At 34.1% G+C, this 16,617-nt stretch overlaps 1 protein-coding gene across 2 annotated transcripts in view; it reads left to right on the top strand.

Moving 5' to 3' along the window:
• Nucleotides 1–16,617, top strand: part of CDIN1 (CDAN1 interacting nuclease 1) — a 217,112-nt gene that overhangs the window by 59,646 nt on the left and 140,849 nt on the right. For both annotated transcript variants that reach the window (XM_063089350.1, XM_063089349.1), the window contains exon 5: nucleotides 3,242–3,314. In XM_063089350.1, the coding sequence (XP_062945420.1) occupies nucleotides 3,242–3,314 (73 nt within the window). The remainder of the gene's footprint in view (nucleotides 1–3,241; nucleotides 3,315–16,617) is intronic.

The following is a 16,617-nucleotide window of genomic DNA, read 5'->3' as shown; positions in this document are numbered from 1 at the left end:
AGATTTTTAGGTGCATTAGATGTTTAAATTGCTCCCTGATCTCTTTGTACTTTTAATAATTGGGCAAAGAACTTCATGTATTAATAAATCAGTTGACATAATTGGTCTACTTCTTTTAAGGCAGATGTATAAACAGCTTCTTGGTTTCTTCTTTTGTGGGAAATTTCAACCAAACAGCTCAGGACATGCTCTTCTTAGGATATATTGTCTTAATTTAGTGTGAAAAATACCATTGTTCAAGTCAAGAGATCGATACCAAAAAAGTCTGTGCTCTTATACAAATGAAGAGAGAAATTGTATACTTCAAGATGTAGCATTTACTTCGTTCATTTTTTTTTTGTCAGCAAACTTTTATTATAATAGAGGATACATGCCTTACAGAAAAGTCTCGTTCTTCATATGAAGAAGCATGGTGTTGTTATTAACACTGAGTATAAAGTGATTTATTGAACTTATTTAACTCTGATCTGCTTCTGTTTGGGGAAACAAATAACAGCCTTACATTTAAAAAAAGAAACCCTAAAGATTTCCCATGAATGACGAAGCTGTAAAAAGGTCATAATAGTTGCAGAGAGCATACTGAAAAAAATAAAATATTTAATTCCTAAACTTTAAAATATTTATCCACTGTAATAAGAGCAATACAATATTTAGTCTGATGTAGAACTGCTTATGCAAACCTCATAGGGGTGGAATGAAATGTACACCGTTTTTGTGTTGCATTATAATGGAAAACATAGAAGCAAGGCAGAAAATGTGTGTTTGCATTAAAGATGACTCGGTACTGTGAGCATTAAGTGTTGCAGTAGCAGCAAGTTCTACATGCTATATTAGCAAGGAAGGATGGCTTCTCTCACAGCTTCTGTCTTCTGTACACTGCTGCAGTCAGCAAATGAGCAATTACCTATCAGTTACTAGAAGGTTTTAATAGTCTAGGCAATGTCTACACAATCTGATAGGATAGTTAACATGTAGAATGGATTTCTCTCCTTCTCCTAACAAAACCCTATTCATTTTTTTTTTTTTTTTTCCTATTGCTAGGACAGGGTGGTTTTTAAACATCTCCAGACTTGTTTGTTCTAAGTTTACACTATTAGTAACTTGAAGTATCTGAGCTTTAACTAGGAATTTAGTGATTGTTCTTTATGAAAAAGAAGAGTGAGCTAACATCATTCTAGATGCAGCATCTAGAAAGAATATGACACAAATATTGTACTCATTTTTATAGATGATGATGTTGATGATGTAAGTTTTATATAGTAGCAATTTATATTCATTTGAGTTTTTAATGGATAGTTCTGTTGAGCTTAGCTTATTTTGCTGAGCTCAACTTCCATCTTCTAGTAATATGGAAAAATTTAACCCACCAACACATTTTCTCCTACATCAATAAACCTGTTGTTTACCATGAATATATAGCAATATTTAGCCAAAGAAAAGAAATAGTTATTTAAAGATTTTTTTCACCCCGTTGGCTGCAGATTAGTACAGAAAGAATAGCACTTTTATGAGATTGCTAATTCATTAGGGAAATTTGGGAAATAGCTGATACCAGATTATGGCTACTAAACAACCAAGCTGCCATTTTTTATATGATAGTTAATACTTAAATGACATATGCTTGCATCTGGTGACAATTGATGTGATGGTAATATTTTATGAGTCAATATATGTAATCAGTGGAAACTGTAAAAATTGATGAGAAATATATAACATTGGTACATTATTACACTGTGCTACAACTGTTTCAGACATGAGCTCTGTATTGTTGTTGATTTGGGGAGAATGGGCTTTATGTGGCCATCACTGATTTTATAAATGTCTTAATACTTATATTCCTGTTCCAAGACTAAAAATGAACATTTTAGGAAATCTCACTTTGTTAGCAATAATAAGATCAGTCATTCTGTTTTCTCCACACAAATATTTTCAAGTGAGATTTGAAGCACTATGAATTTTACTTACATGCTAAATTCTGACGTGAAGCATGATGGCCCTATTTCAGAGAAAGATGGACACATGATTAATATGAAAATTAGGGAGATGCAAGTACCTGAACTAATAAGGTAGTCCTTATTCAGGCTGGACTACCTTCAGTAATTTCACCATTTTTCAAGTGTCAGCTCTGATGTGGGTTACTTGGAATAAGCAGCTTCATGGAAAGCATTTCTTTCTACTTGGGAATTTAAGGGCATCCAAGTACATACATATTTGAAAAAACTGTTCATACAAATGAAGCCAGCCTTTTTGTCTAGTTACTAAATCAGGATAAAATTTTGGTTTGAATATGAGACTTGAAAACCTGTTAAGAAAAATTCATGGTCATAATATATGAGGAATATTACTGTTTTACACCTAAGATAAAAAGACTTGCATTATTGATTGCATACAAGTATTGCAGTACCTATTTCCTGGTGAAATTCAAGCAGTGGTTAAATAAAAGATCTGAGAACCAAAAAGGAGACAATATCTTTAAAAAAGAGAAGATGCATTTTTTATTAATTAAGATGACTGTTAGACTGAGTATTCTTTGTTTTCTGTTTGATCCTTTTATAAAAAAAGGTTACCTTGCTGGGTTCTGTATTAACTAAATTGATAGGTAGCATTTCAGATAAGCCTAAGGATGGTGATCTTATAATGTAGTTATTATTGTTGTATTTTATTATTAATATGTCTGCAATATAGTTATTTTTCTTTTTTCAAACAAAATATCTTATATCTAAGGAACTTATACCAAAATCTTAGTTGTCTTTCATGGCAAAGTAAAATCAACACAATCCGTATTTTTAATGATTAAAGACATTTAATTCAGTTTCTGAAAACAGTTACTAAATGACAAAAGGGCTTTTTATTTGCAATTGTATTCAAAACGATATAAATATGGAATGTTGGATAGAAAGAAGGATGGCTAGAGTAAAAAATAATATTGGCTTACCAATAGAAAAAATTGAGGAGAGGTGAGAAAACCACATTTCACTGTTTTAGATGAATACTATTTCCAAGTTGTTCCCTCCTTTTTGTTCCAATGTTGTATTCAATAAATTTGACCCATTTACTCTTTTCAACAGCACAGATCATAATTTTATTATAATGGAAACCACCAAGGGTGGGAAAGATTTTAATGAACGATGCTTGCTGTGGTTGATTAAAATTGACTTAATCTTCAGTGTTGACAAAATATTGGAATATCAACTGCTTGCACAACTTGGCAGTTTTAATTTTCTACTTCTGTTTTATAAAGGTGGACTATGCACCCTCATTAATGGCTCGGATTATCCTGGAGAGGTTTCTACAGGAACATGAAGAAACTCCACGTGAGTTACCTTTTTTTCCCCCCTAATTCTACTCTTTTACTCCCTTCTCCCAATTTAAAAATAATTTACACAGCATTTCAAGTCACTTAATGAGAGCCAGATTCCAAAACAGCTATCATGAACAGTTAATGACAATTAAATGCAATATAAAAGACCACCCACAACTTAAATACTCTTCAGAATAATGCTTTCTTCTTTGTCTAAATTCTACATTCACCTCTCCATTCAGCTAAATAGACAATGTGTATCAAACTCAAAAATTGATTCATCTTTCATATATAGAACAGATACATCATTTGAAACACCACTGTCAGGAACTGGCTCTAAGAGAAACGTTCATCCTTTTTATTTTAATTCAGCAAGACTGGAGAAATACTACTTCCAAATGCAAAACTGAATTCCTCTGGTCTTCATACAAGAAAATAAAAAATAAAAAAAAGAAAAGAATAGAGCTACAGGAGGAGGTTCAAGCCTAAATTAATTTGCCACTGAAAAAATACATTTTGTTATTTTCTCTGTGTCAACTGCATGATTAAAACCGGCTGTTAAGTGAGCTCTGGGGATGTGCTCGTAAAAGATTTATGAGTAATATTCAATGTGATATTCAAAGTGAGTCATGAATATCAGGATAATTGCTCTCAGTGCTGGCTCTTTTACTAGGCAGGAGTTTGTCAACTGCCCCATAAATATTTGCCTAGTCTCATGTAAAAAAGACAATTTCATCTCCTGCATTTTTATTACCTAGTGTAATGTTTACCTTTGGAGCTTAGCTGTGGTAGAATAGGTAAAAAGCTTTGGAATATGCTTTATGCATATAATCTTCCCTCTTTGAAAGCAGAAGATAATACCTACTAAGATATCATTCAGTAGTACATGTTGGATTTTTATTTTTTTATTTTTTGTCAGGTATTTTTTTCCTTTGATTTTCTTTGAATCTGCAGTTATCAGTGACTGGTGGCCCAGTTACCTTGTGAAGGTTTCATTTGAATGAATTAAGTACTTCCCCTAAAAATTCAATATCATTTCAATAGATGTAGCCTCTAAAGTAACCTGCAGTGATGCTTCATGAGCAAATCACATGATGTCAGAATGGTATGGTTTCGATTTAATCAAGAAAGAGATTAAAGTGGATGTGTGTTATTTTCAACTTCGCCGCAGCACCGCCATTTGTCAAAGTCAACCTTCTGATTGCTTTGGACCTACTGCTATCCAGGTCTTGTCAAAATAGTAGTCAGCATAGTCTGGAGCAGGTAGACCGGCCTATAAAGAGCAGCATCAAACACAGTAAAACAGAATTCATTGACTTGTGAATTATGAAGTTAATAGGTTGATCATAAATTTTGTAGCTGTTAATTTATCTTTATAACACTGGCACATCTTTGGTACATTTTTCTTTTTATTTTGTACCATTTTATACAGTGGAGTTAAATAGCGCTGAATATAATTTTGATGTATACTGTATATCAGAATTCCTATAATTCCAACACTAGGATTAAATGTCTTGCATGAATACATTGGAGAAGGACATGAGCATATTTAGAAACATATCAAGGAAAGGGTATTTCGAGAATGTGGCTTCTTGGAAAGGAGGCAAATGTAAATATTGTATGCTTGAATTACACTATGATTATGTATAATCAAATAACTGTATTTTGAGGCTTTTTAAAAAAATAATTGGTTGGGTTAATGGCTGTTTTACTGTGAGTTGTTACAGAGTCAGGTTTTTTTTCCTTTAAGTAAAATCATGACAGATATTGGATGTTATTTTTAATCATCCTACTAGGCTATTGTGAAGCCACCTTTTTAACTCCACACTTGCCAGTAGATGGACTGCCAGTCAAAAAAGCTATTAAAATTCTTCCAGACAGAAAATGGCTTTAAAAATCTTCTTATGATTATATGACAAACCATTATTATTAAAGGTTTATCATTTCAAAACGTAACAGAAAATGTTAAAACTATTGCTAGGCTGTAGAAATTTAATCAATTTGCTGATGATGCTAGGTTATCTTCCTTTCTTTTCTTTGTCTTTTTCATTCCCCCTTCTTCCTTTCTTCCTTTTTTTTTTTTTTGTTTCTTAAAGTAAAAAGCTTTAAGATACTGTGGCTTATATTCTGACACTTTCTTCCCCTTCACAGCAGCGACCTGGCTGGCCTTTGGCAATGAAATTCAATGCACATGGCTCCACAGTCAAATCATCAAATTTCCCTGTGCGTGTGTATATTAGAGTTTTGTAATGTGTTTCCATTATGAAACAATGTGGGGATAATTGTCTTTGGTAGCAATTAGCTAACAGGTTTGTTCAGTGTTATTGGCAGAGGCATCCATCACGCCCTTTCCTGACCACACTTTTTGTCTAGTGTGGACTATGGAGATCAATAGAGTTCTATATAGGGGAAATCACCTCAGCTTTAATGAGCTGCAAGTCTCAGTTGGTCTTGGTTTGTATTTTTAATTTTTTCCTTTTAAAATTAGAAATCAGGCAAAAAATCCTATTCCTTTGGGAGTGGAGAGTACTGTGAATGTACTATTACTTTCACTAGATCAATGCTTAGTTTTAAATTGTTTTTCCTTCTGTAAAAAAATGTACCAAATAGCATGCGACATATAAGCGGTGTGATTTCAGTAACATATACTTAAATTAAATATCCACTTTTAAGGAGTACTTTGGGATTTTTTGTGGGGTAGTTTTTAGAGTGGGATATGTACATTCTGCCCAGTAGTTAAAAAGAAACCTGAGAGCCCCTTGTGATAACAAAAAACTTTGTTATATTGATTTTGTTATTGCCCCAATTAAATACTGTTTTACAGTTTTTTCAACTACTTTTACGTAGTACTGTTTCTGAGCCTCATGACAAAAGTAATATATTGATAGGATAGGTATTAATTTAATGTAAGCTATGTGGGAGCTGATTTTCAGAGAAGGTAAGCGACTTGGGCATGGTCCTGTAATCATCACTACGTAAAGCTGGTTTTAGAATTCAGACTCTCAATTAAGTCTGCTCAATTGAGTTATTTTTCTTCCTCAAATTAGATACTATAGGGAAGTTTACGTATATTGTGCCATTTTCTTTTCCTCATGAAATTCAAATGAATCTGAAGTTGGGTTGTTCTGGGAGAGAGTAGTTAGCATTTCCATGGTTTTCTGTGGCTTCAGAATAACACAGTGAGGTAGATGGAGTGTACGAGGCCAGTGTACAAGTGAGCACACTGAGACTCTAAGAAGTTGTAAGTGGAGTGGCAGTAAAGGGCATGGTAGTGAGTGGCAGTGCTGGTACTTTGAATCCAACGCTTCCAGCTCCTCATCAACTCCTTTATTGCATTATGGTGAATAAAGTAGCAGTTAGAAAAATTGTTGGGGAAAGCATGTCAGAATAGGATTGCAGTTTTCTTGTCACATGATAGACCTGGGCAAAAGCAGGAGATGAAGAGCTCTTCATTTATCACACCGTCAGTCTGAGTGGATTGAGCCCTACCTTGCTCAGCAGTCTTCCAAGCATTGTACCAGTAGCCTTTTGATTAATCATGAGTATAGTAGGTTACATTTGGGTTTTTTAAAAAGTGAGTCCTTATATTTTAAACAAATTCTTTAAGTATCAAATTCATTTTATTTTCCAGCTTTATATCATGTTTTCTAATTGCCCTAAGGGAGAGTATAATTGGAAAGTAATGACCATTTACAGACTGAGTTGCTAAGGAAGTCTGAATTTTAATTCCTTGTTTTATAATCTACAACTGGGATCTTGCTGTCCCATCTTAACTTTTATAAGAATGCTAGAGATTTTATGTTTTTTTGTTTTTGTTCAGTGCTCCCTGATTTTAGCATAGGTCCTACTCCTTGTTAAGTCTCAAATGTTTTGTGTGAGTGAGTCAATGAGAGAAGGAGTGAGTTTCACACTAAGAACTGTGACTTTCTACTAAGAATCATACTACAGAGAACTCTGTTAATGAAGATTTTTCTAAGTAGAGTGGACATGAAAATGGAAGTATTCTTAAACAGAAGATTATTTAAATGTTCAGTTCTTTAATGAAAATCCATCATCTATAACTTACTGTACACGGTAAGCACGGTTATTAATAGGGAGGCTAGAATTATAATAAAATTATAAGTTAGGTGTGTTGACTGTTCCTGAGTCTGACTATAAGGCATATTAAAATTTCAGAAGAACCACTGAGAAAATACCTCAGTTCTCATTAGAAACTGATGATTTTGTTTACTTCCTGAACATTTTGTACAGCTTTTTTGCTTTATTCCATATAGCAGTATATTCTTTCTGGCTTTGGGATAGATCATAGTTAATACTCATATCATTTAAAAATGAACAATATAGTTGAATGTAGTTTGCAGTGAAGATGAATGTTTTGTAGAGCGCCTCTATATTTTCTTAAGGGGAGGTGCTCTTCTACCTAATGTGTGTGTAATTTCCCCACCCTCCAAATGGAATTATGTTTTCCCCAATGAGATTATTAAGTTTTGTTCCTACTTTTTGAATGAGCTTAATCACTTTTCAAACAAACTGGTTTGGAGCTTTCGGCAGTATGTGCTAGGCCATCAGTACACAGTACAGTCATCTTTAAAACTCTGGGTTTAATAGAAGGAAGGGTGAGAATGCATCCAGTAGGTGTTTGGATCTGCTTTGACTTTACCTGGTCCCTTACTAACAATGCTGGAATATTAATGCCTTTGGAATTCATGCTTTTATTCGTCTGCAGTTTGTCAAGAGCTGTTAGAGTGCTGACTATATTCTGGGCACTGTGATAGGTGCTACAGTAGGTAGAAAGAGGAATAAATCCCGTCAAAGAACTTATAGTTTAGTCGGATGTGTGAAGCATGTACATAATAATTATGAGTCTTTCTATTCCTTTAGAAGTAAAAACATGCCGGAAGGAGCCAAAGGAGAGATATGCTCTGGTCTGTTGAATTAGAAGAGGGTTCCTGGATTGAGTATTGCAGAGATGGAGGACTATTTAAGACAGAGGACTGTGTGAACAAAGGAAGGAAAATGGAAAAGTTTGAGGTCTGCTTAAAAGCAGTCAAATCTCTAACTAAAAGCTTGTATCGGGGTGGAGATTAAAGTTGGACAGATCAGTTGGGGGTCATCTGAGAGAAGATACTGAATTCCAGACCTAGGCTTTTCTATTTAAATGAACAGGCAGTGGGAAGTCATTGATTGTTCTGAATAGCAGAGTGACATGATCAGAGCTTTTATTTATTTTTTTCCCTCAACAAGGCAGTTATGAAGGACATCCTTTACCTAGAGGTAATCAGGATTGTGTGTAATTCCTAGCATTTTTCTGTCACCTCTGTTCTACTCAAGAAATCATGTTGGAATACAACTGATGGAGAGTAATATTATTATAGAAATAACTAAATCAACTTTCATTTATTTTTTAAAAAGTACTTATAAATTTAGTTGGTATTAGTTATAAGAAACTTGCAACACGCTTTGTAATTGATCATGACACAGAGCTGTGTGTTGTTGACAGCAGTTAAAAACCAGGTTGAAGATGATCTGGCAACACTGTGTAGAATGGGTTGAAATGAGGAAATACTGGACGTAATCAGAAAGACCAATTAATAAACTGTTGTATTATCCTTAGCAAACTTCAGGTCTGAACTAGAGTTTACAATGGAAGTGATAGAGGAAATAAAGTCTGTAGAACACGGCAAGTTACTGGACACTGGTAATGAGAAAGTAAAAGGAACCCAGGATGAATCTGAGAATCCAGACAAGGGTATCAAACTAAGAATAGTAAGAGTTGTCCTGAAAGGGCGAAGGAAAAAAATGGGATTGAGTTTGGGGTATTAAATTGAGGTTCCAGAGTGCATCTTATAGAATATTTCTGTAAAGCTGTAAATGTGGGGCTCTGAGAAAGAGCCCCACATTTACGTTTGTGAATCGTCTGTTAATGGAATATTCTTTTCAAGATACTTCAACAAAGAGGAGGCACATTCTACATGTGAACTTGATACTTAATTGTTCAAGTGATTATTTATTTCACAGGATTATTAGTGATTGAATTTCCATTTGCATAGTTATAAGGAAATAATCTATATTCCAGGAATTAATACTTTGTTGAGAGGAAGTCAATGCATGGAGCTTCTACAGCTCATCTTACAGGGGAGTGCTTTCAACTATTTGTAAACCTCTTGTTTGTTGGTTACACATTTATTAGCTGGGGAATGTGTTTCTTTTTTACACATTGCACATGAGTGCTTTTCAGCCTGTTATAAAATTTAAAAATGTTAAGAAAAGTCAATTCAAAGACGTTTTAAGCTTCCCCGTGATGTTATGTTTTCCGTTTCTTGAAAGCTCTGCTGTATCCTATTCTGTCCTTTGAAGCCTGTTGGTCTAGACAATTCAGGTGAGATTCCAGGGGTAGGAATTTGAACCTATTTTGGACTCTGAGCTTTTGTTGATAAAAAATTGTGTCTATAATTAGGCATTTCCTTGTATCAATTTCTAGACTTGCTTTTTTACAACTGGTAATATAAGAAAATGACTTATTTTCACTAGTTTGAAAATGAAGTATGGAAGCACATTCATTACTTGATAAGTATTAATGATAATGATTGTACTGAAAGATTTTGTCATTCAAGAAGCTTGGAATTGGAAATTAGATTCCAAATATGCTTTATATACAATGTAGTCAGTGGCATTTAATGAACTCTCCATTATCCATAATCGTGGATACAGGCAGAGGATGGTTACTTGAAATTCAGAAAAAATGTACCTTGGTTATTAATGTTGATATCTTCCTAAGCTTCTTATAAATCTTGCTAATTATAGAACATCTTTACTGATTAATATTCCTCCATTTATGTTTTTCTCAACAACTTGTGAGGAATTTTTTTATGTATAAAAAGCAAATTGATTAATGAACAGGTTGTTAGGGTAGAGGAAGATGATGGTGAGAGGGTAGTTGGGGAAGGACCAAAGAGATTGCAGGTTAACCCACAACCTGAAGAAATATGAAGAATTAGGATTGATGACTTGTTTTTGCTTGATTTGGACAGAAATATCCCCCCACTCCCACTGGAGCTTTTGTCTCAAAAGAGATCTGGATGATTCATATATGTATGGTGTTTATACATGCTAAATTTTCTGATACAGTCCTGATTTCATGAAATTTTTTTTCTGTTTAAAGAAAGTGGTTGAACATTTTTTAAATGAAGAAAAAGTTTTTAGTACTTTAAAAAATACTTTCTTTTTCATTTAAAGGAATTTATTTTTTAATTGAAACTTATAGATTGTACATATTTATGGGATAAAGACCCATATTTCAGTACATGTATAAAATGTGTGATGGTCAAATCAGGGTAGTTAGCATATTCGTCATCGCAAGCATTTATCATTTCTTTGTGATGAGAACATTTGAGCTCTTCTCTTCTAACCATTTGAAAACATGCAATAAATTATTGTTATTTATGGATGCCTAGCCTACTGTATACCACTAGAACTTATTTTTCCTATCTAGCTATAATTTTGTGTCCATAACCAATCCCCATCTTCTCTCCCTTCCCCTTCCCAGCCTCTAGTCACCATAATTCTACTCTGTGCTTCTAAAAATTCAACTTATTTATTTGAAAAAAATTTTATTTATATAGATTAATATGTAAGAAAAACCCTATGTTAGTTAATATTTATTATTGTTTGGTATGGAATATTGATATTTGACATTTTTGGTCATTCTAGAATATTTATTGCAGAATGATGTTGATTTGCTTTTCTTCTTTATAAACACAATCACTTACAAGAGGTACTTTTTTGTTTATCTTAAGGGATGTAGTTACTTTGGACACCAAATTGTATCCTTGCTCATTTTAATTAAAGAGCTGTTATAATTATTCCTTTTTCTTAAACAGGTAAATTGACTAGGGGACAGAATTTTTGCCTAAGCCTATGAAGATACCAAGTCTTTTACAATTATATAATTATGGACTGGAATGTGGAAATTATGGAATGGAATATCAAGTGATTTTCCCCCTGCCCCCCATGATGAAGTGCAAGATTGGGAATATCGTAGCTGGTATTTTCATGGGGGTTGACAGCTAAACTGAATTGCCACTAAACCTAGTCTCTTTGCTCCCTTCTGCAGTCTACTGGTCTTTATCTGTACCCCATCTTTGCTAACCTTTGCCCCTTCCCTTCACTATACATATACACCTGTCAGAAACTTGAACGTTATCAGAACAATGTTCTTAACTATGTTGTGCCTTTTGTGTAAGCCTGTGTTGGATCCTGTGCTGTATTCTTCCATTTGGTTTTAAGCCTTGGACATCAATTTTGACCTAAGTATTTAGATTTCCTTTCAGCCTAATGCATTCTTTCTACAAAGTACACCTAAACTTCAAATTTTCTTTTTCTCCTGGGGTTAGGTGTGCCTCCTACTTCCCCATCCTGTAATTAACTCATCTCTTGGCTCCCATTGTGTTTCTGCCACCTCATCCACTGGTTTAGATCACCTTTCAATTTAGATGCTTCCTCATGTCTTTACTTGGTTATTAGCTGCTTAAGGCAATTCAAATAGGCAATATTATTGGCATCTGATACTTACTTAGCACATATTATATACCAGGTACTTTCTAAGTGCTTTACCTACTTTGACATTTAATCCTCAGAACAACTTTAAAAGGCAGGTAGTAGTATCATCCTCATTTACAGATGAGGCAACCAAGGCACTGAGAGCTTAAGTGACATGCCCCAGGCCCCCATGAAGGCTCGCTCTAGAGTCGAAGCTGAGGCTTCTGTCTGCCAAATGTGAGGACTGATATGACTCTTGGGCTGTTGTCTGCATGGGGATGGTATCCTCCTGTGCTGTTTGTATGAATAAACCTGAGGCAGGAAGAAAAAGTGATTTGCCCCAGGTCATGGAGTAAGTAGTGATGTGATTCAGAGCCCATGCTCCTCACAGTTATGCTAAACTGCCTCCCTATGGAGGAATGTATTTTGTAACACAATTTTGTGTATGAAACTTGTGTAGCAAATAGTTGTTCTGAGTCAGAAAGTTTCTAAGTCAATACTGTAGTTAACAAATGTTGCCTGGATACAAATTCATCAAATTTTCCAATTTATCCAAAAAGAAGTCCTATTTTTTGTTACTCTCCAACAGACTTTTAAGTGCGTGGATAATTCATTTACTATGTCATATAGCACTATATGTCTTTATAAAAAGGAGTCTTAACATATAAGTGCTTAACCTTTACTTCTTAATGATGAGCTTTTAAATTGTTATTGTGCTGACATAATTAGGTGTAACGCCTAAAATGCTTTGTGTGTATAGCTATAAAAAGAAAGTAATGTGATCTAGGACTGACAGTAAGGCTGTATCTAGGAAAAAATCCTATGGAAGGTTGAAATTGAATGTGGTAACTGCAATTATCTAAAAGGAAGTCTATTACCTTATGATAAAACTGTCAAAATAATGATTGGGTACTCCCACAAATTGTACAGAGAATCAATAAAACCAATATTACGTCACGGTTTGAGAATTTAGGAATTCCACTTTCTCTTAATTCATGAGAGGATGCTAATATATTTAAGAATGAGATAATTGTAAGGTTTTTTTTTTCCTGCTTCATTTCATAACTGTTTTCAGAGTAAATATATTTGCTTGAGAAGCTTAATAAACAACATTTTTGGAAAAATGCCAGATAAAATTTTGCCAGATAAAACTATGCAGACAATAAGAGCTGCTTTCTTTGCAAGAACAAAAATACAATATTTTGAGTAGATTGTAGATAATATCTGCTTCATTCAGGGCCTATGTCTTGACCTTTAGGATAATAGTTGGTCTATGATGTCATTGTACACAAGCTAACCTTTGTATTTTAATAGGGATTAGCAAACTTATTCCTGTTAAAACTGATTATTGTGTGTAGCTGAATATTTTGTTTTCTTCACTAAGTTACCTATCCTCCAATTTCTCATTTTTGTTTTTCAGTCTAAGAATACGTTTTATATAACTAACCCAGGACTAATTTTTGGTGGGCTCAATCTTTCTTGTCTTATTTCATCGCTTGGTCCCACATCCAAAAATATCTGTGGACCTGAAGTAAATATTTTGTCAATAATGTACTTACCATTTACTTGTGACTCTAGGATTGAGAGGATATTAAGGAATTTTGTAGATAACACTTAAAACGTTTGAATAGAACTTTATAGTTTACAGAATGTTTTAACTTATTTTATTTGACTCATACAACAACTCTTTGACATAGTTAGGCAAATGCTATTGTTGCAGTTTTATAAACTCAAGCTCAGCATAAGTGACCAGCCTAGACATCCAGTTAGGGCAAGACCTGGGCCTTGAACTTGGTCCACCAAGCCCATGTGCTCCCCGGCTCACTCTTGTTAACGTGCATGAACGTGCAGATAAACAAACAGAAGCAAAGAGCAAGCAAAGGAACTCTGGGCTTCTAATTTTAGATTCTTCCCCTTTCCATTATGAATGTGAGTTAATAGCATTGTTTAGATATTCCCTAGGTGCTTAGCTTACCTCAGTATGATAAAAGTTTTTCTCCTCTTTACCTAAATTTCATCTATTGCAATTTATGTGCATTTCAACACTTGTTGAGTTGGAATCCCAGTTTGATCCTATACTAGCTGTCACCTTGGGAAACATACTTTGCTCTTCTTTAAAATCAGATAACAACTTGTACCTTTCAGTGTTATACAGATTAAAGATGATTTCATAAATTGCCTAGCATGGTGCTTGGCATAGTAGACCCTCAAATGATAGTGATTTTTGTAGCCACAGGCAGTAGTATTCTAATAGTTACTTGAAGCACATGAAGGAATTAATTCGTCTTTCACTTTCTTTAGATACTCTTGAAATTTGAGTTTCCTGATAATTTTGGATGTCCTTTTCTGACACCTCTTGAAATTCTTTTTATGACACTCTTTATGGAGACAAATTAATTATGGTTTTATCGAAGCTGCATAGATTGGAGGCTGGTCTCAATTGCCAGAATTCTTTTTCTAATTTATTGTATCTTATGATAAGACAATAACTTATGTTTAGGTCTACCTGCATATGTACTATGGCAATTTACGTTTTTTTTTTTTTCTGCTATAGTCACTCATAATTTTATCTTATACTTAAGGAATCCTTATAAACGATACTCTCTCAAAAGCAACAGGAGTTGATGGTAGTGATAATGAAAGGGTAAAATTTTTCATCGAGTCATTTCTGGGGGCAGTAAAACCAACTACTGGTAAGGTTTTACTTTTGTTGATAGAGTTTTTATTTTGGAATAATTTTAGATTTACAGAAAAGTTTCACAGATAGTACAGAGAGTTCTTCCTATACCCATCACTCAGTTTTAGTTACCCGCTACCTTAAATTACTGTAATATATGTGTCAACACTAAGAAACTCACATTGGTACATTATTGTTAACTAAACTCCAGACATCATTTGAATTTCACCAGTTTTTCCAATAGCAGCCTTTTTTCTGTTTCAGCATCCAATCCAGTATCCCACATTGCATTTAGTTGTCATGTTTCCAAAGTCTCTTCTGATGTGTGACAGTTACTCAGTATCTCCTTGTTTTAGATGACCATGTTTTTGAGAGGTATTGGTCAGATATTCTATATACTGTCTTTAATTTGGGCTTGTCTGATGTTTTTCTATGATTAGGCTGGTGTGGGTTATAGGTTTCAGAAAAGAATAGCACAGAGATGAAGTTCCCTTATCATCCTGTCATATCATAAAATGTCACATCATGTCATATCAAGGGGTACATGATATCTGTATGACTTATCACTGGTTATGTGAATCTTAATCTCTTTCTTAAAGTAGTGTTTGCCAGATTTCTCCTGGCAAAGTGACTATGTTTCCCTTTTCATACTCTATTCTTTGGAAGTAAGTCAATACATTTAGTCCACACTCAAGTTGAGGAGGGTTATTAAGCTCCACCTCCTGGAGAGATATATTATTTGGATTTCTTCTATAAAGAAGTTTTATCTCTTTTCCCTATTTATTTATCATTTATGTATTTGAATGTGTACATATTTATTTTATAATTTGGGTTATAATCCAACTAGACAACTTTTATTTAGATTTAGGAGTTAAATTTGGACCATACATTTTAATATTTTCTTTTAATCCCATTCCATACCTATTCTTTTCTTTTTTATGATACCCATAAACTGAGCAAACATATGTCCTTGTGTGTCATTCATTTCAGTGATGAAACTATTTAACAGCAATCCCAAGTAAAGCACTTTTGCAGAAAGACTGATAAAATCTCTTTGGTTACATACTCTTCTTCATAAAGAGGCCTGTCAATACTGTAATAAGTTTCAAAAATAAGTTGCTGTCTGACCTAAATTTTGATAAATCTTTTGTATTTATTAACAGCCACCTTAATTTTTTGGTTTTGTTTTATTTTTGCATGTTAACTCATTTTGATTATTTGGGACAGTACTTTTTGAAATGGAGAAATCAAGATAAAGGTGAATCTCTTCTTTAAAACTGGACCTCATTTGGATTCTTTTCTATGCTTCAGTTACCACTCTTCCATAAATTATCAAAAGTGCTGGATAATCAGTGAATACCTTTGTCTACAAGGCGTTGAGTAGGAAGAACCTGTTTGATTTATTTTTGAATTTCTTGTTTAATCTTGGTTTTCTGTATTTCCATAGTAGCTGTTCCTGTTGAGTTTTCAGACTATTGATGAACATTTGGTAAAGAATGAGAGAGAGAAAAGTATGGCTTGTTTAAAAATATTCTTTTAAATGATATTTTGTATATTTAGTTACCTCAGTTTAGACTTTCAGCATTTTTATTCATAGGAGGAAAAAATGCTAAATCAGAAAGGAGAGAGAGTATGTTGTGTTTAACAGTCTGCTAGTTGAGAACACTGACGTTGTGATTTGAGACAGAACTTACTCTTACCACTTAACTAGCATCCAACGGTATTTACCCTATGTTTTAACTTGTCAGTAGTCGTACCTGAAATAAGGAAAAATGAAAAATCCCTGAATTATTTATAAAGTGTGAAAGTGGGAACATTAGTGTGTAGCCCAGTAGATTGTCTTCCCACTCCAGTGCAACCGTGCAGGGAAGAGATGTTCCCATTGTCTCTGGGGATGAAGGAAGTGGGCTGCAGCATTCATGAAACCATTCATCTGTTGCGTGTTCTTTGAGTCAGCACTGGCATCGGTGATGTTCCTTGTCTGTGGCTGCCTTTCTGGCTTTTTGCTGGGAAGGTAGAAAACCATATCGTTAGGAGAGGTATGAAAGGCAAAAGGACTGGGGAAGCAGTTTGACAAATGGGTGACAAAGGGGAAAATTTT

The sequence above is a fragment of the Cynocephalus volans genome, chromosome 3, assembly GCF_027409185.1.
Source record: "Cynocephalus volans isolate mCynVol1 chromosome 3, mCynVol1.pri, whole genome shotgun sequence".
Lineage (NCBI taxonomy): Eukaryota > Metazoa > Chordata > Mammalia > Dermoptera > Cynocephalidae > Cynocephalus > Cynocephalus volans.
Note: the sequence above shows the minus strand (reverse complement) of the source record. Positions and strands in the feature narration are given on the sequence as shown.